At 46.9% G+C, this 26,086-nt stretch overlaps 1 protein-coding gene across 1 annotated transcript in view; it reads right to left on the reverse strand.

The window, feature by feature from the left end:
* Nucleotides 1-4,076: 4,076 nt before the first annotated feature.
* The window catches only part of LOC139386089 (component of oligomeric golgi complex 6), a 153,676-nt gene continuing 131,666 nt past the window's right edge, over nt 4,077-26,086 (reverse strand). The window contains exon 18 of the mRNA XM_071131510.1: nt 4,077-4,688. Coding sequence (XP_070987611.1) covers nt 4,541-4,688 — 148 coding nt within the window. The 3' untranslated portion in view covers nt 4,077-4,540. The remainder of the gene's footprint in view (nt 4,689-26,086) is intronic.

The raw sequence follows: 26,086 nt of genomic DNA on the forward strand, positions 1-26,086 counted from the left end.
CAGAACTGATATGGCAGGCAAAAACCCTAGGAAAATCCAACCAGGAAGTACTATTATTTTGAAAGGATGTTTTTCCATTGAAAGCCTATCCACCATACTTAGGACCCAGTTCAAGATCTCTATGGCTACATACCAGTCTTTAGGCATTGTTTCAGACTCTTACTCTGAAAACTGAGGGAGATACACCGCTTTCAATGAGAGGACAGTGGAAATTTCCAGACATGAACCAAGCGCGTGATAGGGAGCGAGCATTTCTTGTTTACCTTTACCATTGACGAAGCTTTTGTCCGGTTGAAATATTATTGATTATTTATGACAAAAACAACCTGAGGATTGATTTCAAACATCATTTGACATGTTTCTACGAACTTTTATTGTACTGTTTTTTGACTTTTCATCTTGATGTTGAGAGCGCGCACTGTGCCTTTGGATTTCTGAACTAAACGCACCAACAAAAAGGAGGTATTTGGACAAAGATTAACTTTATCGAACAAAACTAACATTTGTTGTCTAACACGGAGACCTGGGAGTGCCACCAGATGAAGATCATCAAAGGTAAGTGATTGATTTTAATGCTATTTCTGACTTTTGTGACCTCTCCTTGGTTGGAAAATGGCTGTATGGGTTTCTGTGTCTAGGCGCTGACCTAACATAATCGCAAAGTGTGCTTTCGCCGTAAAGCCTTTTTTGAAATCTGACACACCGGTTGCATCAACCTCTCTAGGGTTTTTGGGACGCTAGCGTCCCACCTGGCCAACATCCAGTGAGATTGCAGAGCGCCAAATTCAAATACAGAAATAATCATTATAAAAATTCAGAAAACAAAACATATTTTTCATAGGTTTAAAGATGAACTTCTTGTGAATCCAACTACGGTGTCAGATTTTTAAAATGCTTTACGGCAAAAGCATACCTTACGATTATTTGAGAACATAGCCCAGCAGAAAAATCATTACAAACAGTAACCAACCAAGCAGAAGAGATACACAACTCAGAAATAAAGAATAAAGATAAAATTAATCCCTTACCTTTGATGATCTTCATTTGGTGGCACTCAGAAGACATTCATTTACTCAATAAATGTTCCTTCTGTTCGATAAAGTCTTTATATCCAAAAACGTCCGTTTTGTTCGCGCGTTTTCTTCAGGCTCAAACGCAGTCAAAACAGGCAGATAAAAAAAATCCAAATTGTATCCGTAAAGTTCATAGAAACATGTCAAACGATGTTTATATTCAATCCTCAGGTTGTTTTTAGCCTAAATTATCTATAATATTTCAACCGGACAATAACGTCGTCAATATAGAAGGTAAACAAGAAAGGCACTCTCTCGGGATGAAAAAGCTCTGTGACACGTTAGGGTCCACTCATTCAGACTGGTCTTACTCCCTCATTTTTCAGAATACAAGCCTGAAACAATTTCTAAAGACTGTTGACATCTAGTGGAAGGCATAGCAACTGCAATTTGAGTCCTAAGTCAATGGATACTGTAATGGCATTGAATAGAAAACTACAAAACAAAAACAAAAAAAACTACTTCCTGAATGGATTTTTCTCAGGTTTTCTTCAGTTCTGTTATACTCACAGACACTATTTTAACAGTTTTGGAAACATTAGATTATTTTCTATCCAAATCTACCATATGCATATCATATCTTCCGGGCCTGAGTAGCAGGCTGTTTAATTTGGGCATGCTTTTCATCCAAAATCCTGAAAGCTGCACCCTACCCTAGAGAAGTTTATCTTTATTCGTATGTTTAACACTTGTATCTTTTATCAATGTTTATGATGATTATTTCTGTAATTTGATGTGGCTCTCTGCACTTTCACCGGATGTTTGTTTGAGACAATGCATTTCTGAACATAACACACCAATTTCAAATGAGGTTTTTGGACATAAAGATTAACGTTATACAAACAAAACACACATTTATTGTGTAACATGAAATCCTGTGAGTGCCATCTGATGAAGATCAAAGGTTAGTGATTAATTTAATCGCTATTTCTGACTTTTGTGAGCCCTCTCCTTGGCTGGAAAATGGCTGTATGGTTTTCTGTGACTAGGTGCTGTCCTAACATAATCGCATGGTGTGCTTTCGCAGTAAAGCCTATTTGAAACCGGACACTGTGGCTGAATTTACAAGAGGTTTATCTTTAAAATGGCAAATCAGTTAAGAACAAATTCTTATTTTCAATGGCGGCCTAGGAACAGTTCAGGGGAAGAACGACAGAATTGTACCTTGTCAGCTCGGGGATTTGAACTTGCAACTTTTCGGTTACTAGTCCAATGCTCTAGCCCTCCCGCCCAATATTGATGCTAAAATGGGGAGAAGTCTATAAAAAAAGCGATGTTCTGACTTCTTAACACTATCAACAAGGCAGGTCCTACAGGCCCTGGTTTTGCCGCTCCTCGACTAGTGTTCAGTCGTGTGGTCAGGTGCTACAGAAAATAACAGGGAAGCACGGCTGGCCCTTGGATGTACACAGAGAGCTAACATTAATAATATGCATGTCAATCTCACCTGGTTGAAAGTGGAGGAGAGAATGATTTCATCACTACTTTTATTTATGTGGAGGTATTGACATGTTGAATACACCGAGCTGTCTGTCTAAACTACTGGCACACAGCTCGGATACCCATGCATACCTCACAAGACATGCCACCAGAGGTCTCTTCACAGTCCCCAAGTCCAGAACAAACTATGGGAGGTACACAGTACTACATAGAGCCATGACTACATGGAACTCTATTCCACAGTACTACATAGAGTCATGACTACATGGAACTCTATTCCACAGTACTACATAGAGCCATGACTACATGGAACTCTATTCCACAGTACTACATAGAGCCATGACTACATGGAACTCTATTCCACAGTACTACATAGAGCCATGACTACATGGAACTCTATTCCACAGTACTACATAGAGCCATGACTACATGGAACTCTATTCCACAGTACTACCTAGAGCCATGACTACATGGAACTCTATTCCACAGTACTACATAGAGCCATGACTACATGGAACTCTATTCCACAGTACTACCTACAGCCATGACTACATGGAACTCTATTCCACAGTACTACATAGAGCCATGACTACATGGAACTCTATTCCACAGTACTACATAGAGCCATGACTACATGGAACTCTATTCCACAGTACTACATAGAGCCATGACTACATGGAACTCTATTCCACAGTACTACATAGAGCCATGACTACATGGAACTCTATTCCACAGTACTACATAGAGCCATGACTACATGGAACTCTATTCCACAGTACTACATAGAGCCATGACTACATGGAACTCTATTCCACAGTACTACCTAGAGCCATGACTACATGGAACTCTATTCCACAGTACTACATAGAGCCATGACTACATGGAACTCTATTCCACAGTACTACATGGAGCCATGACTACATGGAACTCTATTCCACATCAGGTAACTGACAAAAGCAGTTACCCTGTCAATACGTCCAACACTCAAGTCTCATAGAACAACCCCTTCCCTTCTCTTCCTTCCCTTCAATACTCTGAAACACTACAGTATTGAGAGCTGTTTTTTTTTATGTGCCTGAGACTGACTATTAATAGACAGCATGCAATATCATATCACCATCATATCATCTCTCTTTTCTACATCTCAACCTAAATATAGCTGTCAAATTGAGCCTGGCAGGCATTTTCACTGCAATTAAATGATGGTGTGACTTCTGACCTACACACACACACAAGATCGGGCCGTGAGACACATGAAAGCTCCATTGTCTTGTAGAATGCACTCAGCCTGTCCCAGATTGGCCCTAGTCTCAACGAGGCCACGGCTGCAACATTGAACCATCTCTTTCTGAAGGAGAGAGAAAAAGAGGCCGCAAACACAAGCATCTGAAGTGTATTTTAATACAGAAAGAAAAGTTTTAATGAGTTGAAAGACAGATCTGTTTCTGATTAGAGACCGGAGCGAAGAGAGAGAGACAAAAAGAAAGAGGGATATAGAAAGAGAGAGAGAGAGAGAGAAAGAGAGAGAGAGTGAGAGAGAGAGAGAGAGAGAGAGAGAGAGAGAGAGAGAGAGAGAGAGAGAAGTAAGAGTTTCTCTGAGCTGGTGGGAATCTCCATTCACGTGGAGCAGGACCGTAAATGTTTTTTTTTCAGAGTGCGAGCTGTTCTCTCTCCTGGCAGACACTGTGATTCATGCCGCGATACGGGAACGAGAGGACGAAACACTCAGTAGACCAAGAGTCCAAAACACACCTCTCTGTCTGCTCTAGATTCAGCTGGTTTGTGGCACTCTCCAAAGCAAGTCCATTGTTGTTGACTCTTTGTAATTAGAAAATAGACCAACGAGTTCCTGTTAAACCTAATTTATTCCCAGTTCTATTTACATATACAGGTTATAACTTAACACACAATCATTTCATGTAACGGTCCACTTCACAAAGCCATTGGCCTTTCTTCCTTCACCACTGTGTGAGTAGGCTTCAGGTGGGTCCAGAGAGACACGTAGAGCCAAGGTGAGACCAGGTGTGTTAGGACAGCAGAGCCTGGACCTGCTGAGGAGACCGTGGTACCAGGTTGTCTGGTTCCTTGTAGCTGTTGGCTGGGCTGGTCACGGCTGTGTACACCTCTCCATACGCCCTGCACACCAGCTCTGTCGACTGGTTGAAGATCTGATCTCTGTAATAGGGGGGAACTAGATTAGTTACTGAGGAGGAGGGGGGGGGGGGGAGGGGGGTAGATAAGTTACTGAGGAGGGAGGGGGCATGGATTAGTTACTGAGGAGGGGGGGACATGGATTAGTTACTGAGGAGGGGGGGACATAGATTAGTTACTGAGGAGGAGGGGGGGGACATAGATTAGTTACTGAGGAGGGGGGGGCATGGATTAGTTACTGAGGAGGGGGGGGACATAGATTAGTTACTGAGGGGGGGGGGCATAGATTAGTTACTGAGGGGGACATAGATTAGTTACTGAGGGGGACATAGATTAGTTACTGAGGGGGACATAGATTAGTTACTGAGGGGGACATAGATTAGCTACTGAGGGGGACATAGCTTAGTTACAGAGGGGGGGGGGGCATAGATTAGTTATTGAGGGGGACATAGATTAGTTACTGAGGAGGACATAGATTAGTTACTGAGGGGGACATAGATTAGTTACTGAGGGGGACATAGATTAGTTACTGAGGGGGGGGGACATAGATTAGTTACTGAGGGGGACATAGATTAGTTACTGAGGAGGGGGACATCGATTAGTTACTGAGGGGGGGCATAGATTAGTTACAGAGGGGGGGGGGGGCATAGATTAGTTACTGAGGAGGGGGACATTGATTAGTTACTGAGGGAGGGACATAGATTAGTTACTGAGGGGGACATAGATTAGTTACAGAGGGGGGGGACATAGATTAGTTACTGAGGAGGGGGGGGGGGCATAGATTAGTTACTGAGGAGGGGGGGACATAGATTAGTTACTGAGGATATTGGGGGGATAGATTAGTTACTGAGGAGGGGGACATAGATTAGTTACTGAGGGGGACATAGATTAGTTACTGAGGAGGGGGACATAGATTAGTTACTGAGGAGGGCCATAGATTAGTTACTGAGGAGGGGGACATCGATTAGTTACTGAGGGAGGGACATAGATTAGTTACAGAGGGGGACATAGATTAGTTACAGAGGGGGGACATAGATTAGTTACTGAGGAGGGGGGGGCATAGATTAGTTACTGAGAAGGGGGGGACATAGATTAGTTACTGAGGGGGGCATAGATTAGTTACTGAGGAGGGGGGGATAGATTAGTTACTGAGGAGGGGGACATAGATTAGTTACTGAAGGGGGACATAGATTAGTTACTGAGGGGGGGAATAGATTAGTTACAGAGGGGGGGGACATAGATTAGTTACTGAGGAGGGGGGGGCTAGATTAGTCACTGAGGAAGGGGACATAGATTAGTTACTGAGGAGGGGGGGGGATAGATTAGTTACTGAGGAGGGGGACATAGATTAGTTACTGAGGAGGGAGGGACATAGATTAGTTACTGAGGAGGGGGACATAGATTAGTTACTGAGGAGGGAGGGACATAGATTAGTTACTGAAGGGGGACATAGATTAGTTACTGAGGGGGGGAATAGATTCGTTACTGAGGAGGGAGGGACATAGATTAGTTAATGAGGAGGGGGGGACATAGATTAGTTACAGAGGGGGGGGACATAGATTAGTTACTGAGGAGGGGGGGCATAGATTAGTTACTGAGGAGGGGGGGACATAGATTAGTTACTGAGGGGGGGACATAGATTAGTTACTGAGGAGGGGGGGACATAGATTAGTTACTGAGGAGGGAGGGACATAGATTAGTTACTGAAGGGGGGGACATAGATTAGTTATTGAGGGGGACATAGATTAGTTACTAAGGGGGACATAGATTAGTTACTAAGGGGGACATAGATTAGTTACTGAGTGGGGGGGGCATAGATTAGTTATTGAGGGGGACATAGATTAGTTACAGAGGGGGGGGACATAGATTAGTTACTAAGGGGGACATAGATTAGCTACTGAGGGGGGGACATAGATTAGCTACTGAGGGGGACATAGATTAGTTACTGAGGGGGGGGATAGATTAGTTACTAATGAGGGGGGGACATAGATCAGCTACTGAGGGGGACATAGATTAGCTACTGAGGAGGGGGGGGCATAGATTAGTTACTAAGGGGGGGGGCATAGATTAGTTACTGAGGGGGGGGACATAGATTAGCTACTGAGGGGGACATAGATTAGTTACTGAGGGGGGGGACATAGATTAGCTACTGAGGGGGACATAGATTAGCTACTGAGGAGGGGGGGGCATAGATTAGTTACTGAGGGGGGGGGGGGGGATAGATTAGTTACTGAGGAGGGGGGAACATAGATTAGTTACTGAGGGGTGGGAACATAGATTAGCTACTGAGGGGGACATAGATTAGCTACTGAGGAGGGGGGGGCATAGATTAGTTACAGAGGGGGACATAGATTAGTTACAGAGGGGGGGGACATAGATTAGTTACTAAGGGGGACATAGATTAGTTACTGAGGGGGGGACATAGATTAGTTACTGAGGGGGGGGACATAGATTAGTTACTGAGGGGGACATAGATTAGCTACTGAGGGGGGGACATAGATTAGCTACTGAGGGGGGGACATTGATTAGTTACTGAGGGGGACATAGATTAGTTACTGAGGGGGACATAGATTAGCTACTGAGGGGGGGACATAGATTAGCTACTGAGGGGGGGACATAGATTAGTTACTGAGGGGGACATAGATTAGTTACTGAGGGGGACATAGATTAGTTACTGAGGGGGACATAGATTAGTTACTGAGGGGGACATAGATTAGTTACAGAGGGGGGGGGGCATAGATTAGTTACTGAGGGGGGGCATATATTAGTTACAGAGGGGGGGGGCATAGATTAGTTACTGAGGAGGGGGACATCGATTAGTTACTGAGGGAGGGACATAGATTAGTTACTGAGGGGGACATAGATTAGTTACAGAGGGGGGGGACATAGATTAGTTACTGAGGAGGGGGGGCATAGATTAGTTACTGAGGAGGGGGGGACATAGATTAGTTACTGAGGAGGGGGACATAGATTAGTTACTGAGGAGGGGGGGGATAGATTAGTTACTGAGGGGGACATAGATTAGTTACTGAGGGGGGGGGGACATAGATTAGTTATTGAGGGGGGGCATAGATTAGTTACAGAGGGGGGGGGGAGCATAGATTAGTTACTGAGGAGGGGGACATCGATTAGTTACTGAGGGGGGGCATAGATTAGTTACAGAGGGGGGGGGGGGGGGCATAGATTAGTTACTGAGGAGGGGGACATCGATTAGTTACTGAGGGAGGGACATAGATTAGTTACTGAGGGGGACATAGATTAGTTACAGAGGGGGGGGACATAGATTAGTTACTGAGGAGGGGGGGGGGGATATATTAGTTACTGAGGAGGGGGGGACATAGATTAGTTACTGAGGAGGGGGACATAGATTAGTTACTGAGGATATTGGGGGGATAGATTAGTTACTGAGGAGGGGGACATAGATTAGTTACTGAGGAGGGGGACATAGATTAGTTACTGAGGAGGGGGACATAGATTAGTTACTGAGGAGGGGCATAGATTAGTTACTGAGGAGGACATAGATTAGTTACTGAGGGGGACATAGATTAGTTACTGAGGGGGGGGGACATAGATTAGTTACTGAGGGGGACATAGATTAGTTACTGAGGGGGACATAGATTAGTTACTGAGGAGGGGGACATCGATTAGTTACTGAGGGGGGGCATAGATTAGTTACAGAGGGGGGGGGGACATAGATTAGTTACTGAGGAGGGGGACATTGATTAGTTACTGAGGAGGGGGACATAGATTAGTTACTGAGGGGGACATAGATTAGTTACTGAGGAGGGGGACATAGATTAGTTACTGAGGAGGGCCATAGATTAGTTACTGAGGAGGGGGACATCGATTAGTTACTGAGGGAGGGACATAGATTAGTTACTGAGGGGGACATAGATTAGTTACAGAGGGGGGACATAGATTAGTTACTGAGGAGGGGGGGGCATAGATTAGTTACTGAGAAGGGGGGGACATAGATTAGTTACTGAGGGGGGCATAGATTAGTTACTGAGGAGGGGGGGATAGATTAGTTACTGAGGAGGGGGACATAGATTAGTTACTGAAGGGGGACATAGATTAGTTACTGAGGGGGGGAATAGATTAGTTACAGAGGGGGGGGACATAGATTAGTTACTGAGGAGGGGGGGGCTAGATTAGTCACTGAGGAAGGGGACATAGATTAGTTACTGAGGAGGGGGGGGGATAGATTAGTTACTGAGGAGGGGGACATAGATTAGTTACTGAGGAGGGAGGGACATAGATTAGTTACTGAGGAGGGGGACATAGATTAGTTACTGAGGAGGGAGGGACATAGATTAGTTACTGAAGGGGGACATAGATTAGTTACTGAGGGGGGGAATAGATTCGTTACTGAGGAGGGAGGGACATAGATTAGTTAATGAGGAGGGGGGGACATAGATTAGTTACAGAGGGGGGGGACATAGATTAGTTACTGAGGAGGGGGGGCATAGATTAGTTACTGAGGAGGGGGGGACATAGATTAGTTACTGAGGGGGGGACATAGATTAGTTACTGAGGAGGGGGGGACATAGATTAGTTACTGAGGAGGGAGGGACATAGATTAGTTACTGAAGGGGGGGACATAGATTAGTTACAGAGGGGGACATAGATTAGTTACTAAGGGGGACATAGATTAGTTACTAAGGGGGACATAGATTAGTTACTGAGTGGGGGGGCATAGATTAGTTATTGAGGGGGACATAGATTAGTTACAGAGGGGGGGGACATAGATTAGTTACTAAGGGGGACATAGATTAGCTACTGAGGGGGGGACATAGATTAGCTACTGAGGGGGACATAGATTAGTTACTGAGGGGGGGATAGATTAGTTACTAATGAGGGGGGGACATAGATCAGCTACTGAGGGGGACATAGATTAGCTACTGAGGAGGGGGGGGCATAGATTAGTTACTAAGGGGGGGGGCATAGATTAGTTACTGAGGGGGGGGACATAGATTAGCTACTGAGGGGGACATAGATTAGTTACTGAGGGGGGGGACATAGATTAGCTACTGAGGGGGACATAGATTAGCTACTGAGGAGGGGGGGGCATAGATTAGTTACTGAGGGGGGGGGGATAGATTAGTTACTGAGGAGGGGGGACATAGATTAGTTACTGAGGGGGGGACATAGATTAGCTACTGAGGGGGGGGGGATAGATTAGTTACTGAGGGGGGGGGACATAGATTAGTTACTGAGGGGTGGGAACATAGATTAGCTACTGAGGGGGACATAGATTAGCTACTGAGGAGGGGGGGGCATAGATTAGTTACAGAGGGGGACATAGATTAGTTACAGAGGGGGGGGACATAGATTAGTTACTAAGGGGGACATAGATTAGTTACTGAGGGGGGGACATAGATTAGTTACTGAGGGGGGGGACATAGATTAGTTACTGAGGGGGACATAGATTAGCTACTGAGGGGGGGACATAGATTAGCTACTGAGGGGGGGACATTGATTAGTTACTGAGGGGGACATAGATTAGTTACTGAGGGGGACATAGATTAGCTACTGAGGGGGGGACATAGATTAGCTACTGAGGGGGGGACATAGATTAGTTACTGTGGGGGACATAGATTAGTTACTGAGGGGGACATAGATTAGTTACTGAGGGGGACATAGATTAGTTACTGAGGGGGACATAGATTAGTTACAGAGGGGGGGGGGGCATAGATTAGTTACTGAGGGGGGGCATATATTAGTTACAGAGGGGGGGGGCATAGATTAGTTACTGAGGAGGGGGACATCGATTAGTTACTGAGGGAGGGACATAGATTAGTTACTGAGGGGGACATAGATTAGTTACAGAGGGGGGGGACATAGATTAGTTACTGAGGAGGGGGGGCATAGATTAGTTACTGAGGAGGGGGGGACATAGATTAGTTACTGAGGAGGGGGACATAGATTAGTTACTGAGGAGGGGGGGGATAGATTAGTTACTGAGGGGGACATAGATTAGTTACTGAGGGGGGGGGGACATAGATTAGTTATTGAGGGGGGGCATAGATTAGTTACAGAGGGGGGGGGGGGAGCATAGATTAGTTACTGAGGAGGGGGACATCGATTAGTTACTGAGGGGGGGCAAAGATTAATTACAGAGGGGGGGGGGGGGGCATAGATTAGTTACTGAGGAGGGGGACATCGATTAGTTACTGAGGGAGGGACATAGATTAGTTACTGAGGGGGACATAGATTAGTTACAGAGGGGGGGGACATAGATTAGTTACTGAGGAGGGGGGGGGGAATAGATTAGTTACTGAGGAGGGGGGGACATAGATTAGTTACTGAGGAGGGGGACATAGATTAGTTACTGAGGATATTGGGGGGATAGATTAGTTACTGAGGAGGGGGACATAGATTAGTTACTGAGGGGGACATAGATTAGTTACTGAGGAGGGGGACATAGATTAGTTACTGAGGAGGGGCATAGATTAGTTACTGAGGAGGGGGACATCGATTAGTTACTGAGGGAGGGACATAGATTAGTTACTGAGGGGGACATAGATTAGTTACAGAGGGGGGGACATAGATTAGTTACTGAGGAGGGGGGGGCATAGATTAGTTACTGAGGAGGGGGGGACATAGATTAGTTACTGAGGGGGGCATAGATTAGTTACTGAGGAGGGGGGGATAGATTAGTTACTGAGGAGGGGGACATAGATTAGTTACTGAAGGGGGACATAGATTAGTTACTGAGGGGGGGAATAGATTAGTTACAGAGGGGGGGACATAGATTAGTTACTGAGGAGGGGGGGGATAGATTAGTCACTGAGGAAGGGGACATAGATTAGTTACTGAGGAGGGGGGGGATAGATTAGTTACTGAGGAGGGGGACATAGATTAGTTACTGAGGAGGGAGGGACATAGATTAGTTACTGAGGAGGGGGACATAGATTAGTTACTGAGGAGGGAGGGACATAGATTAGTTACTGAAGGGGGACATAGATTAGTTACTGAGGGGGGGAATAGATTCGTTACTGAGGAGGGAGGGACATAGATTAGTTAATGAGGAGGGGGGGACATAGATTAGTTACAGAGGGGGGGGACATAGATTAGTTACTGAGGAGGGGGGGCATAGATTAGTTACTGAGGAGGGGGGGACATAGATTAGTTACTGAGGGGGGGACATAGATTAGTTACTGAGGAGGGGGGGACATAGATTAGTTACTGAGGAGGGAGGGACATAGATTAGTTACTGAAGGGGGGGGACATAGATTAGTTACAGAGGGGGACATAGATTAGTTACTAAGGGGGACATAGATTAGTTACTAAGGGGGACATAGATTAGTTACAGAGGGGGGGGGACATAGATTAGTTACTAAGGGGGACATAGATTAGCTACTGAGGGGGGGACATAGATTAGCTACTGAGGGGGACATAGATTAGTTACTGAGGGGGGGATAGATTAGTTACTAATGAGGGGGGGGACATAGATCAGCTACTGAGGGGGACATAGATTAGCTACTGAGGAGGGGGGGGCATAGATTAGTTACTAAGGGGGGGGATAGATTAGTTACTGAGGGGGACATAGATTAGCTACTGAGGGGGACATAGATTAGTTACTGAGGGGGGGGACATAGATTAGCTACTGAGGGGGACATAGATTAGCTACTGAGGAGGGGGGGGCATAGATTAGTTACTGAGGGGGGGACATAGATTAGCTACTGAGGGGGGGGGGGGATAGATTAGTTACTGAGGGGGGGGGACATAGATTAGTTACTGAGGGGTGGGAACATAGATTAGCTACTGAGGGGGACATAGATTAGCTACTGAGGGGGGGACATAGATTAGCTACTGAGGGGGGGACATTGATTAGTTACTGAGGGGGACATAGATTAGTTACTGAGGGGGACATAGATTAGCTACTGAGGGGGGGACATAGATTAGCTACTGAGAGGGGGACATAGATTAGTTACTGAGGGGGACATAGATTAGTTACTGAGGGGGGGGACATAGATTAGTTACTAAGGGGGACATAGATTAGTTACTGAGGGGGACATAGATTAGTTACTGAGGGGGACATAGATTAGTTACTGAGGAGGACATAGATTAGTTACTGAGGGGGACATAGATTAGTTACAGAGGGGGGGGGCATAGATTAGTTACTGAGGGGGGCATAGATTAGTTACAGAGGGGGGGGGCATAGATTAGTTACTGAGGAGGGGGACATCGATTAGTTACTGAGGTAGGGACATAGATTAGTTACTGAGGGGGACATAGATTAGTTACAGAGGGGGGGGACATAGATTAGTTACTGAGGAGGGGGGGCATAGATTAGTTACTGAGGAGGGGGGGACATAGATTAGTTACTGAGGAGGGGGACATAGATTAGTTACTGAGGAGGGGGAGATAGATTAGTTACTGAGGAGGGGGACATAGAATAGTTACTGAGGAGGGAGGGACATAGATTAGTTACTGAGGAGGGAGGGACATAGATTAGTTACTGAGGAGGGAGGGACATAGATTAGTTACTGAGGAGGGGGGGACATAGATTAGTTACTGAGGAGGGAGGGACATAGATTAGTTACTGAGGAGGGAGGGACATAGATTAGTTACTGAGGAGGGAGGGACATAGATTAGTTACTACGGGGGACATAGATTAGCTACTGAGGGGGGGACATAGATTAGCTACTGAGGTGGGACATAGATTAGTTACTGAGGGGGGGGGGTAGATTAGTTACTGAGGAGGGGGACATAGATTAGTTACTGAGGAGGGGGGGATAGATTAGTTACTGAGGAGGGGGACATAGATTAGTTACTGAGGAGGGGGGGATAGATTAGTTACTGAGGAGGGGGACATAGATTAGTTACTGAGGAGGGAGGGACATAGATTAGTTACTGAGGAGGGAGGGACATAGATTAGTTACTAAGGGGGACATAGATTAGCTACTGAGGGGGGACATAGATTAGCTACTGAGGGGGACATAGATTAGTTACTGAGGGGGGGGGGTAGATTAGTTACTAATGAGGGGGGGACATAGATCAGCTACTGAGGGGGACATAGATTAGCTACTGAGGAGGGGGGGGCATAGATTAGTTACTAAGGGGGGGGAGGCATAGATTAGTTACTGAGGGGGGGGACATAGATTAGCTACTGAGGGGGACATAGATTAGTTACTGAGGGGGGGGACATAGATTAGCTACTGAGGGGGACATAGATTAGCTACTGAGGAGGGGGGGGCATAGGTTAGTTACTGAGGGGGGGGGGGGTAGATTAGTTACTGAGGAGGGGGGACATAGATTAGTTACTGAGGGGGGGACATAGATTAGCTACTGAGGGGGACATAGATTAGCTACTGAGGAGGGGGGACATAGATTAGGTACTGAGGGGGGGGGGGGGATAGATTAGTTACTGAGGGGGGGGACATAGATTAGTTACTGAGGGGTGGGAACATAGATTAGCTACTGAGGGGGACATAGATTAGCTACTGAGGAGGGGGGGGGGCATAGATTAGTTACAGAGGGGGACATAGATTAGTTACAGAGGGGGGGGACATAGATTAGTTACTAAGGGGGACATAGATTAGTTACTGAGGGGGGGACATAGATTAGTTACTGAGGGGGGGGACATAGATTAGTTACTGAGGGGGACATAGATTAGTTACTGAGGGGGACATAGATTAGCTACTGAGGGGGGGACATAGATTAGCTACTGAGGGGGGGACATTGATTAGTTACTGAGGAGGGGGGGACATAGATTAGTTACTGAGGAGGGAGGGACATAGATTAGTTACTGAGGAGGGAGGGACATAGATTAGTTACTGAGGAGGGAGGGACATAGATTAGTTACTACGGGGGACATAGATTAGCTACTGAGGGGGGGACATAGATTAGCTACTGAGGTGGGACATAGATTAGTTACTGAGGGGGGGATAGATTAGTTACTGAGGAGGGGGACATAGAATAGTTACTGAGGAGGGGGGGACATAGATTAGTTACTGAGGAGGGGGACATAGATTAGTTACTGAGGAGGGGGAGATAGATTAGTTACTGAGGAGGGGGACATAGAATAGTTACTGAGGAGGGAGGGACATAGATTAGTTACTGAGGAGGGAGGGACATAGATTAGTTACTGAGGAGGGAGGGACATAGATTAGTTACTGAGGAGGGGGGGACATAGATTAGTTACTGAGGAGGGAGGGACATAGATTAGTTACTGAGGAGGGAGGGACATAGATTAGTTACTGAGGAGGGAGGGACATAGATTAGTTACTACGGGGGACATAGATTAGCTACTGAGGGGGGGACATAGATTAGCTACTGAGGTGGGACATAGATTAGTTACTGAGGGGGGGGGGTAGATTAGTTACTGAGGAGGGGGACATAGATTAGTTACTGAGGAGGGGGGGATAGATTAGTTACTGAGGAGGGGGACATAGATTAGTTACTGAGGAGGGGGGGATAGATTAGTTACTGAGGAGGGGGACATAGATTAGTTACTGAGGAGGGAGGGACATAGATTAGTTACTGAGGAGGGAGGGACATAGATTAGTTACTAAGGGGGACATAGATTAGCTACTGAGGGGGGACATAGATTAGCTACTGAGGGGGACATAGATTAGTTACTGAGGGGGGGGGGTAGATTAGTTACTAATGAGGGGGGGACATAGATCAGCTACTGAGGGGGACATAGATTAGCTACTGAGGAGGGGGGGGCATAGATTAGTTACTAAGGGGGGGGAGGCATAGATTAGTTACTGAGGGGGGGGACATAGATTAGCTACTGAGGGGGACATAGATTAGTTACTGAGGGGGGGGACATAGATTAGCTACTGAGGGGGACATAGATTAGCTACTGAGGAGGGGGGGGCATAGGTTAGTTACTGAGGGGGGGGGGGTAGATTAGTTACTGAGGAGGGGGGACATAGATTAGTTACTGAGGGGGGGACATAGATTAGCTACTGAGGGGGACATAGATTAGCTACTGAGGAGGGGGGACATAGATTAGGTACTGAGGGGGGGGGGGGATAGATTAGTTACTGAGGGGGGGGACATAGATTAGTTACTGAGGGGTGGGAACATAGATTAGCTACTGAGGGGGACATAGATTAGCTACTGAGGAGGGGGGGGGGCATAGATTAGTTACAGAGGGGGACATAGATTAGTTACAGAGGGGGGGGACATAGATTAGTTACTAAGGGGGACATAGATTAGTTACTGAGGGGGGGACATAGATTAGTTACTGAGGGGGGGGACATAGATTAGTTACTGAGGGGGACATAGATTAGTTACTGAGGGGGACATAGATTAGCTACTGAGGGGGGGACATAGATTAGCTACTGAGGGGGGGACATTGATTAGTTACTGAGGAGGGGGGGACATAGATTAGTTACTGAGGAGGGAGGGACATAGATTAGTTACTGAGGAGGGAGGGACATAGATTAGTTACTGAGGAGGGAGGGACATAGATTAGTTACTACGGGGGACATAGATTAGCTACTGAGGGGGGGACATAGATTAGCTACTGAGGTGGGACATAGATTAGTTACTGAGGGGGGGGTAGATTAGTTACTGAGGAGGGGGACATAGATTAGTTACTGAGGAGGGGGGGATAGATTAGTTACTGAGGAGGGGGACATAGATTAGTTACTGAGGAGGGGGGGATAGATTAGTTACTGAGGAGGGGGACATAGATTAGTTACTGAGGAGGGAGGGACATAGATTAGTTACTGAGGGGGGAATAGATTCGTTACTGAGGAGGGAATAGATTCGTTACTGAGGAGGGAGGGACATAGATTAGTTACTGAGAAGGGAGGGACATAGATTAGTTACTGAGGAGGGGGGGACATAGATTAGTTACTGAGGAGGGAGGGACATAGATTAGTTACTGAGGAGGGAGGGACATAGATTAGTTACTGAGGAGGGAGGGACATAGATTAGTTACTAAGGGGGACATAGATTAGCTACTGAGGGGGGGACATAGATTAGCTACTGAGGTGGGACATAGATTAGTTACTGAGGGGGGGGGGGTAGATTAGTCACTGAGGAAGGGGACATAGATTAGTTACTGAGGAGGGGGGGGACATAGATTAGTTACTGAGGAGGGGGACATAGATTAGTTACTGAGGAGGGAGGGACATAGATTAGTTACTGAGGAGGGGGACATAGATTAGTTACTACGGGGGACATAGATTAGCTACTGAGGGGGGGACATAGATTAGCTACTGAGGTGGGACATAGATTAGTTACTGAGGGGGGGGTAGATTAGTTACTGAGGAGGGGGACATAGATTAGTTACTGAGGAGGGGGGGATAGATTAGTTACTGAGGAGGGGGACATAGATTAGTTACTGAGGAGGGGGGGATAGATTAGTTACTGAGGAGGGGGACATAGATTAGTTACTGAGGAGGGAGGGACATAGATTAGTTACTGAGGGGGGAATAGATTCGTTACTGAGGAGGGAATAGATTCGTTACTGAGGAGGGAGGGACATAGATTAGTTACTGAGAAGGGAGGGACATAGATTAGTTACTGAGGAGGGGGGGACATAGATTAGTTACTGAGGAGGGAGGGACATAGATTAGTTACTGAGGAGGGAGGGACATAGATTAGTTACTGAGGAGGGAGGGACATAGATTAGTTACTAAGGGGGACATAGATTAGCTACTGAGGGGGGGACATAGATTAGCTACTGAGGTGGGACATAGATTAGTTACTGAGGGGGGGGGGGTAGATTAGTCACTGAGGAAGGGGACATAGATTAGTTACTGAGGAGGGGGGGGACATAGATTAGTTACTGAGGAGGGGGACATAGATTAGTTACTGAGGAGGGAGGGACATAGATTAGTTACTGAGGAGGGGGACATAGATTAGTTACTGAGGAGGGAGGGACATAGATTAGTTACTGAAGGGGGACATAGATTAGTTACTGAGGGGGGGAATAGATTCGTTACTGAGGAGGGAGGGACATAGATTAGTTACTGAGGAGGGGGGGACATAGATTAGTTACTGAGGAGGGAGGGACATAGATTAGTTACTGAGGAGGGGGGGACGTAGATTAGTTACTGAGGGGGGGACATAGATTAGTTACTGAGGAGGGGGGGACATAGATTAGTTACTGAGGAGGGAGGGACATAGATTAGTTACTGAAGGGGGGGACATAGATTAGTTACAGAGGGGGACATAGATTAGTTACTAATGAGGGGGGGACATAGATCAGCTACTGAGGGGGACATAGATTAGCTACTGAGGAGGGGGGGGCATAGATTAGTTACTAAGGGGGGGGGAGGCATAGATTAGTTACTAAGGGGGGGGACATAGATTAGCTACTGAGGGGGACATAGATTAGTTACTGAGGGGGGGGACATAGATTAGCTACTGAGGGGGACATAGATTAGCTACTGAGGAGGGGGGGGCATAGGTTAGTTGATGAGGGGGGGGGATAGATTAGTTACTGAGGAGGGGGGACATAGATTAGTTACTGAGGGGGGGACATAGATTAGCTACTGAGGGGGACATAGATTAGCTACTGAGGAGGGGGGACATAGATTAGGTACTGAGGGGGGGGGGATAGATTAGTTACTGAGGGGGGGGGACATAGATTAGTTACTGAGGGGTGGGAACATAGATTAGCTACTGAGGGGGACATAGATTAGCTACTGAGGAGGGGGGGGCATAGATTAGTTACAGAGGGGGACATAGATTAGTTACAGAGGGGGGGGACATAGATTAGTTACTAAGGGGGACATAGATTAGTTACTGAGGGGGGGACATAGATTAGTTACTGAGGGGGGGGACATAGATTAGTTACTGAGGGGGACATAGATTAGTTACTGAGGGGGACATAGATTAGCTACTGAGGGGGGGACATAGATTAGCTACTGAGGGGGGGACATTGATTAGTTACTGAGGGGGACATAGATTAGTTACTGAGGGGGACATAGATTAGCTACTGAGGGGGGGACATAGATTAGCTACTGAGGGGGGGACATAGATTAGTTACTGAGGGGGACATAGATTAGTTACTGAGGGGGACATAGATTAGTTACTGAGGGGGACATAGATTAGTTACTGAGGGGGACATAGATTAGTTACAGAGGGGGGGGGCATAGATTAGTTACTGAGGGGGGGCATAGATTAGTTACAGAGGGGGGGGGGGCATAGATTAGTTACTGAGGAGGGGGACATAGATTAGTTACTGAGGGAGGGACATAGATTAGTTACTGAGGGGGACATAGATTAGTTACAGAGGGGGGGGACATAGATTAGTTACTGAGGAGGGGGGGCATAGATTAGTTACTGAGGAGGGGGGGACATAGATTAGTTACTGAGGGGGGAATAGATTCGTTACTGAGGAGGGAATAGATTCGTTACTGAGGAGGGAGGGACATAGATTAGTTACTGAGAAGGGAGGGACATAGATTAGTTACTGAGGAGGGGGGGACATAGATTAGTTACTGAGGAGGGAGGGACATAGATTAGTTACTGAGGAGGGAGGGACATAGATTAGTTACTGAGGACGGAGGGACATAGATTAGTTACTAAGGGGGACATAGATTAGCTACTGAGGGGGGGACATAGATTAGCTACTGAGGTGGGACATAGATTAGTTACTGAGGGGGGGGGGTAGATTAGTTACTGAGGGGGGGGACATAGATTAGTTACTAAGGGGGACATAGATTAGTTACTGAGGGGGACATAGATTAGTTACTGAGGGGGACATAGATTAGTTACTGAGGGGGACATAGATTAGTTACTGAGGGGGACATAGATTAGTTACAGAGGGGGGGGGGCATAGATTAGTTACTGAGGGGGGCATAGATTAGTTACAGAGGGGGGGGGCATAGATTAGTTACTGAGGAGGGGGACATCGATTAGTTACTGAGGTAGGGACATAGATTAGTTACTGAGGGGGACATAGATTAGTTACAGAGGGGGGGGACATAGATTAGTTACTGAGGAGGGGGGGCATAGATTAGTTACTGAGGAGGGGGGGACATAGATTAGTTACTGAGGAGGGGGACATAGATTAGTTACTGAGGAGGGGGACATAGATTAGTTACTGAGGGGGGGGACATAGATTAGTTACTGAGGGGGACATAGATTAGTTACTGAGGGGGACATAGATTAGCTACTGAGGGGGGGACATAGATTAGCTACTGAGGGGGGGACATTGATTAGTTACTGAGGGGGACATAGATTAGTTACTGAGGGGGACATAGATTAGCTACTGAGGGGGGGACATAGATTAGCTACTGAGGGGGGGACATAGATTAGTTACTGAGGGGGACATAGATTAGTTACTGAGGGGGACATAGATTAGTTACTGAGGGGGACATAGATTAGTTACTGAGGGGGACATAGATTAGTTACAGAGGGGGGGGGGGCATAGATTAGTTACTGAGGGGGGGCATAGATTAGTTACAGAGGGGGGGGGCATAGATTAGTTACTGAGGAGGGGGACATCGATTAGTTACTGAGGGAGGGACATAGATTAGTTACTGAGGGGGACATAGATTAGTTACAGAGGGGGGGGACATAGATTAGTTACTGAGGAGGGGGGGCATAGATTAGTTACTGAGGAGGGGGGGACATAGATTAGTTACTGAGGGGGGAATAGATTCGTTACTGAGGAGGGAATAGATTCGTTACTGAGGAGGGAGGGACATAGATTAGTTACTGAGAAGGGAGGGACATAGATTAGTTACTGAGGAGGGGGGGACATAGATTAGTTACTGAGGAGGGAGGGACATAGATTAGTTACTGAGGAGGGAGGGACATAGATTAGTTACTGAGGACGGAGGGACATAGATTAGTTACTAAGGGGGACATAGATTAGCTACTGAGGGGGGGACATAGATTAGCTACTGAGGTGGGACATAGATTAGTTACTGAGGGGGGGGGGTAGATTAGTTACTGAGGGGGGGGACATAGATTAGTTACTAAGGGGGACATAGATTAGTTACTGAGGGGGACATAGATTAGTTACTGAGGGGGACATAGATTAGTTACTGAGGGGGACATAGATTAGTTACTGAGGGGGACATAGATTAGTTACAGAGGGGGGGGGCATAGATTAGTTACTGAGGGGGGCATAGATTAGTTACAGAGGGGGGGGGCATAGATTAGTTACTGAGGAGGGGGACATCGATTAGTTACTGAGGTAGGGACATAGATTAGTTACTGAGGGGGACATAGATTAGTTACAGAGGGGGGGGACATAGATTAGTTACTGAGGAGGGGGGGCATAGATTAGTTACTGAGGAGGGGGGGACATAGATTAGTTACTGAGGAGGGGGACATAGATTAGTTACTGAGGAGGGGGAGATAGATTAGTTACTGAGGAGGGGGACATAGAATAGTTACTGAGGAGGGAGGGACATAGATTAGTTACTGAGGAGGGAGGGACATAGATTAGTTACTGAGGGGGGGACATAGATTAGTTACTGAGGAGGGGGGGACATAGATTAGTTACTGAGGAGGGAGGGACATAGATTAGTTACTGAAGGGGGGGACATAGATTAGTTACAGAGGGGGACATAGATTAGTTACTAAGGGGGACATAGATTAGTTACTAAGGGGGACATAGATTAGTTACTGAGTGGGGGGGCATAGATTAGTTATTGAGGGGGACATAGATTAGTTACAGAGGGGGGGGACATAGATTAGTTACTAAGGGGGACATAGATTAGCTACTGAGGGGGGGACATAGATTAGCTACTGAGGGGGACATAGATTAGTTACTGAGGGGGGGGATAGATTAGTTACTAATGAGGGGGGGACATAGATCAGCTACTGAGGGGGACATAGATTAGCTACTGAGGAGGGGGGGGCATAGATTAGTTACTAAGGGGGGGGGCATAGATTAGTTACTGAGGGGGGGGACATAGATTAGCTACTGAGGGGGACATAGATTAGTTACTGAGGGGGGGGACATAGATTAGCTACTGAGGGGGACATAGATTAGCTACTGAGGAGGGGGGGGCATAGATTAGTTACTGAGGGGGGGGGGGATAGATTAGTTACTGAGGAGGGGGGACATAGATTAGTTACTGAGGGGGGGACATAGATTAGCTACTGAGGGGGGGGGGGATAGATTAGTTACTGAGGGGGGGGGACATAGATTAGTTACTGAGGGGTGGGAACATAGATTAGCTACTGAGGGGGACATAGATTAGCTACTGAGGAGGGGGGGGCATAGATTAGTTACAGAGGGGGACATAGATTAGTTACAGAGGGGGGGGACATAGATTAGTTACTAAGGGGGACATAGATTAGTTACTGAGGGGGGGACATAGATTAGTTACTGAGGGGGGGGACATAGATTAGTTACTGAGGGGGACATAGATTAGCTACTGAGGGGGGGACATAGATTAGCTACTGAGGGGGGGACATTGATTAGTTACTGAGGGGGACATAGATTAGTTACTGAGGGGGACATAGATTAGCTACTGAGGGGGGGACATAGATTAGCTACTGAGGGGGGGACATAGATTAGTTACTGTGGGGGACATAGATTAGTTACTGAGGGGGACATAGATTAGTTACTGAGGGGGACATAGATTAGTTACTGAGGGGGACATAGATTAGTTACAGAGGGGGGGGGGGCATAGATTAGTTACTGAGGGGGGGCATATATTAGTTACAGAGGGGGGGGCATAGATTAGTTACTGAGGAGGGGGACATCGATTAGTTACTGAGGGAGGGACATAGATTAGTTACTGAGGGGGACATAGATTAGTTACAGAGGGGGGGGACATAGATTAGTTACTGAGGAGGGGGGGCATAGATTAGTTACTGAGGAGGGGGGGACATAGATTAGTTACTGAGGAGGGGGACATAGATTAGTTACTGAGGAGGGGGGGGATAGATTAGTTACTGAGGGGGACATAGATTAGTTACTGAGGGGGGGGGGACATAGATTAGTTATTGAGGGGGGGCATAGATTAGTTACAGAGGGGGGGGGGAGCATAGATTAGTTACTGAGGAGGGGGACATCGATTAGTTACTGAGGGGGGGCAAAGATTAATTACAGAGGGGGGGGGGGGGCATAGATTAGTTACTGAGGAGGGGGACATCGATTAGTTACTGAGGGAGGGACATAGATTAGTTACTGAGGGGGACATAGATTAGTTACAGAGGGGGGGGACATAGATTAGTTACTGAGGAGGGGGGGGGGGAATAGATTAGTTACTGAGGAGGGGGGGACATAGATTAGTTACTGAGGAGGGGGACATAGATTAGTTACTGAGGATATTGGGGGGATAGATTAGTTACTGAGGAGGGGGACATAGATTAGTTACTGAGGGGGACATAGATTAGTTACTGAGGAGGGGGACATAGATTAGTTACTGAGGAGGGGCATAGATTAGTTACTGAGGAGGGGGACATCGATTAGTTACTGAGGGAGGGACATAGATTAGTTACTGAGGGGGACATAGATTAGTTACAGAGGGGGGGACATAGATTAGTTACTGAGGAGGGGGGGGCATAGATTAGTTACTGAGGAGGGGGGGACATAGATTAGTTACTGAGGGGGGCATAGATTAGTTACTGAGGAGGGGGGGATAGATTAGTTACTGAGGAGGGGGACATAGATTAGTTACTGAAGGGGGACATAGATTAGTTACTGAGGGGGGGAATAGATTAGTTACAGAGGGGGGGACATAGATTAGTTACTGAGGAGGGGGGGGATAGATTAGTCACTGAGGAAGGGGACATAGATTAGTTACTGAGGAGGGGGGGATAGATTAGTTACTGAGGAGGGGGACATAGATTAGTTACTGAGGAGGGAGGGACATAGATTAGTTACTGAGGAGGGGGACATAGATTAGATACTGAGGAGGGAGGGACATAGATTAGTTACTGAAGGGGGACATAGATTAGTTACTGAGGGGGGGAATAGATTCGTTACTGAGGAGGGAGGGACATAGATTAGTTAATGAGGAGGGGGGGACATAGATTAGTTACAGAGGGGGGGGACATAGATTAGTTACTGAGGAGGGGGGGCATAGATTAGTTACTGAGGAGGGGGGGACATAGATTAGTTACTGAGGGGGGGACATAGATTAGTTACTGAGGAGGGGGGGACATAGATTAGTTACTGAGGAGGGAGGGACATAGATTAGTTACTGAAGGGGGGGACATAGATTAGTTACAGAGGGGGACATAGATTAGTTACTAAGGGGGACATAGATTAGTTACTAAGGGGGACATAGATTAGTTACAGAGGGGGGGGGACATAGATTAGTTACTAAGGGGGACATAGATTAGCTACTGAGGGGGGGACATAGATTAGCTACTGAGGGGGACATAGATTAGTTACTGAGGGGGGGATAGATTAGTTACTAATGAGGGGGGGGACATAGATCAGCTACTGAGGGGGACATAGATTAGCTACTGAGGAGGGGGGGGCATAGATTAGTTACTAAGGGGGGGGATAGATTAGTTACTGAGGGGGACATAGATTAGCTACTGAGGGGGACATAGATTAGTTACTGAGGGGGGGGACATAGATTAGCTACTGAGGGGGACATAGATTAGCTACTGAGGAGGGGGGGGCATAGATTAGTTACTGAGGGGGGGACATAGATTAGCTACTGAGGGGGGGGGGGGATAGATTAGTTACTGAGGGGGGGGGACATAGATTAGTTACTGAGGGGTGGGAACATAGATTAGCTACTGAGGGGGACATAGATTAGCTACTGAGGGGGGGACATAGATTAGCTACTGAGGGGGGGACATTGATTAGTTACTGAGGGGGACATAGATTAGTTACTGAGGGGGACATAGATTAGCTACTGAGGGGGGGACATAGATTAGCTACTGAGAGGGGGACATAGATTAGTTACTGAGGGGGACATAGATTAGTTACTGAGGGGGGGGACATAGATTAGTTACTAAGGGGGACATAGATTAGTTACTGAGGGGGACATAGATTAGTTACTGAGGGGGACATAGATTAGTTACTGAGGAGGACATAGATTAGTTACTGAGGGGGACATAGATTAGTTACAGAGGGGGGGGGCATAGATTAGTTACTGAGGGGGGCATAGATTAGTTACAGAGGGGGGGGGCATAGATTAGTTACTGAGGAGGGGGACATCGATTAGTTACTGAGGTAGGGACATAGATTAGTTACTGAGGGGGACATAGATTAGTTACAGAGGGGGGGGACATAGATTAGTTACTGAGGAGGGGGGGCATAGATTAGTTACTGAGGAGGGGGGGACATAGATTAGTTACTGAGGAGGGGGACATAGATTAGTTACTGAGGAGGGGGAGATAGATTAGTTACTGAGGAGGGGGACATAGAATAGTTACTGAGGAGGGAGGGACATAGATTAGTTACTGAGGAGGGAGGGACATAGATTAGTTACTGAGGAGGGAGGGACATAGATTAGTTACTGAGGAGGGGGGGACATAGATTAGTTACTGAGGAGGGAGGGACATAGATTAGTTACTGAGGAGGGAGGGACATAGATTAGTTACTGAGGAGGGAGGGACATAGATTAGTTACTACGGGGGACATAGATTAGCTACTGAGGGGGGGACATAGATTAGCTACTGAGGTGGGACATAGATTAGTTACTGAGGGGGGGGGGTAGATTAGTTACTGAGGAGGGGGACATAGATTAGTTACTGAGGAGGGGGGGATAGATTAGTTACTGAGGAGGGGGACATAGATTAGTTACTGAGGAGGGGGGGATAGATTAGTTACTGAGGAGGGGGACATAGATTAGTTACTGAGGAGGGAGGGACATAGATTAGTTACTGAGGAGGGAGGGACATAGATTAGTTACTAAGGGGGACATAGATTAGCTACTGAGGGGGGACATAGATTAGCTACTGAGGGGGACATAGATTAGTTACTGAGGGGGGGGGGTAGATTAGTTACTAATGAGGGGGGGACATAGATCAGCTACTGAGGGGGACATAGATTAGCTACTGAGGAGGGGGGGGCATAGATTAGTTACTAAGGGGGGGGAGGCATAGATTAGTTACTGAGGGGGGGGACATAGATTAGCTACTGAGGGGGACATAGATTAGTTACTGAGGGGGGGGACATAGATTAGCTACTGAGGGGGACATAGATTAGCTACTGAGGAGGGGGGGGCATAGGTTAGTTACTGAGGGGGGGGGGGGTAGATTAGTTACTGAGGAGGGGGGACATAGATTAGTTACTGAGGGGGGGACATAGATTAGCTACTGAGGGGGACATAGATTAGCTACTGAGGAGGGGGGACATAGATTAGGTACTGAGGGGGGGGGGGGGATAGATTAGTTACTGAGGGGGGGGACATAGATTAGTTACTGAGGGGTGGGAACATAGATTAGCTACTGAGGGGGACATAGATTAGCTACTGAGGAGGGGGGGGGGCATAGATTAGTTACAGAGGGGGACATAGATTAGTTACAGAGGGGGGGGACATAGATTAGTTACTAAGGGGGACATAGATTAG

The sequence above is a fragment of the Oncorhynchus clarkii genome, chromosome 27, assembly GCF_045791955.1.
Source record: "Oncorhynchus clarkii lewisi isolate Uvic-CL-2024 chromosome 27, UVic_Ocla_1.0, whole genome shotgun sequence".
Classification (NCBI taxonomy): domain Eukaryota; kingdom Metazoa; phylum Chordata; class Actinopteri; order Salmoniformes; family Salmonidae; genus Oncorhynchus; species Oncorhynchus clarkii.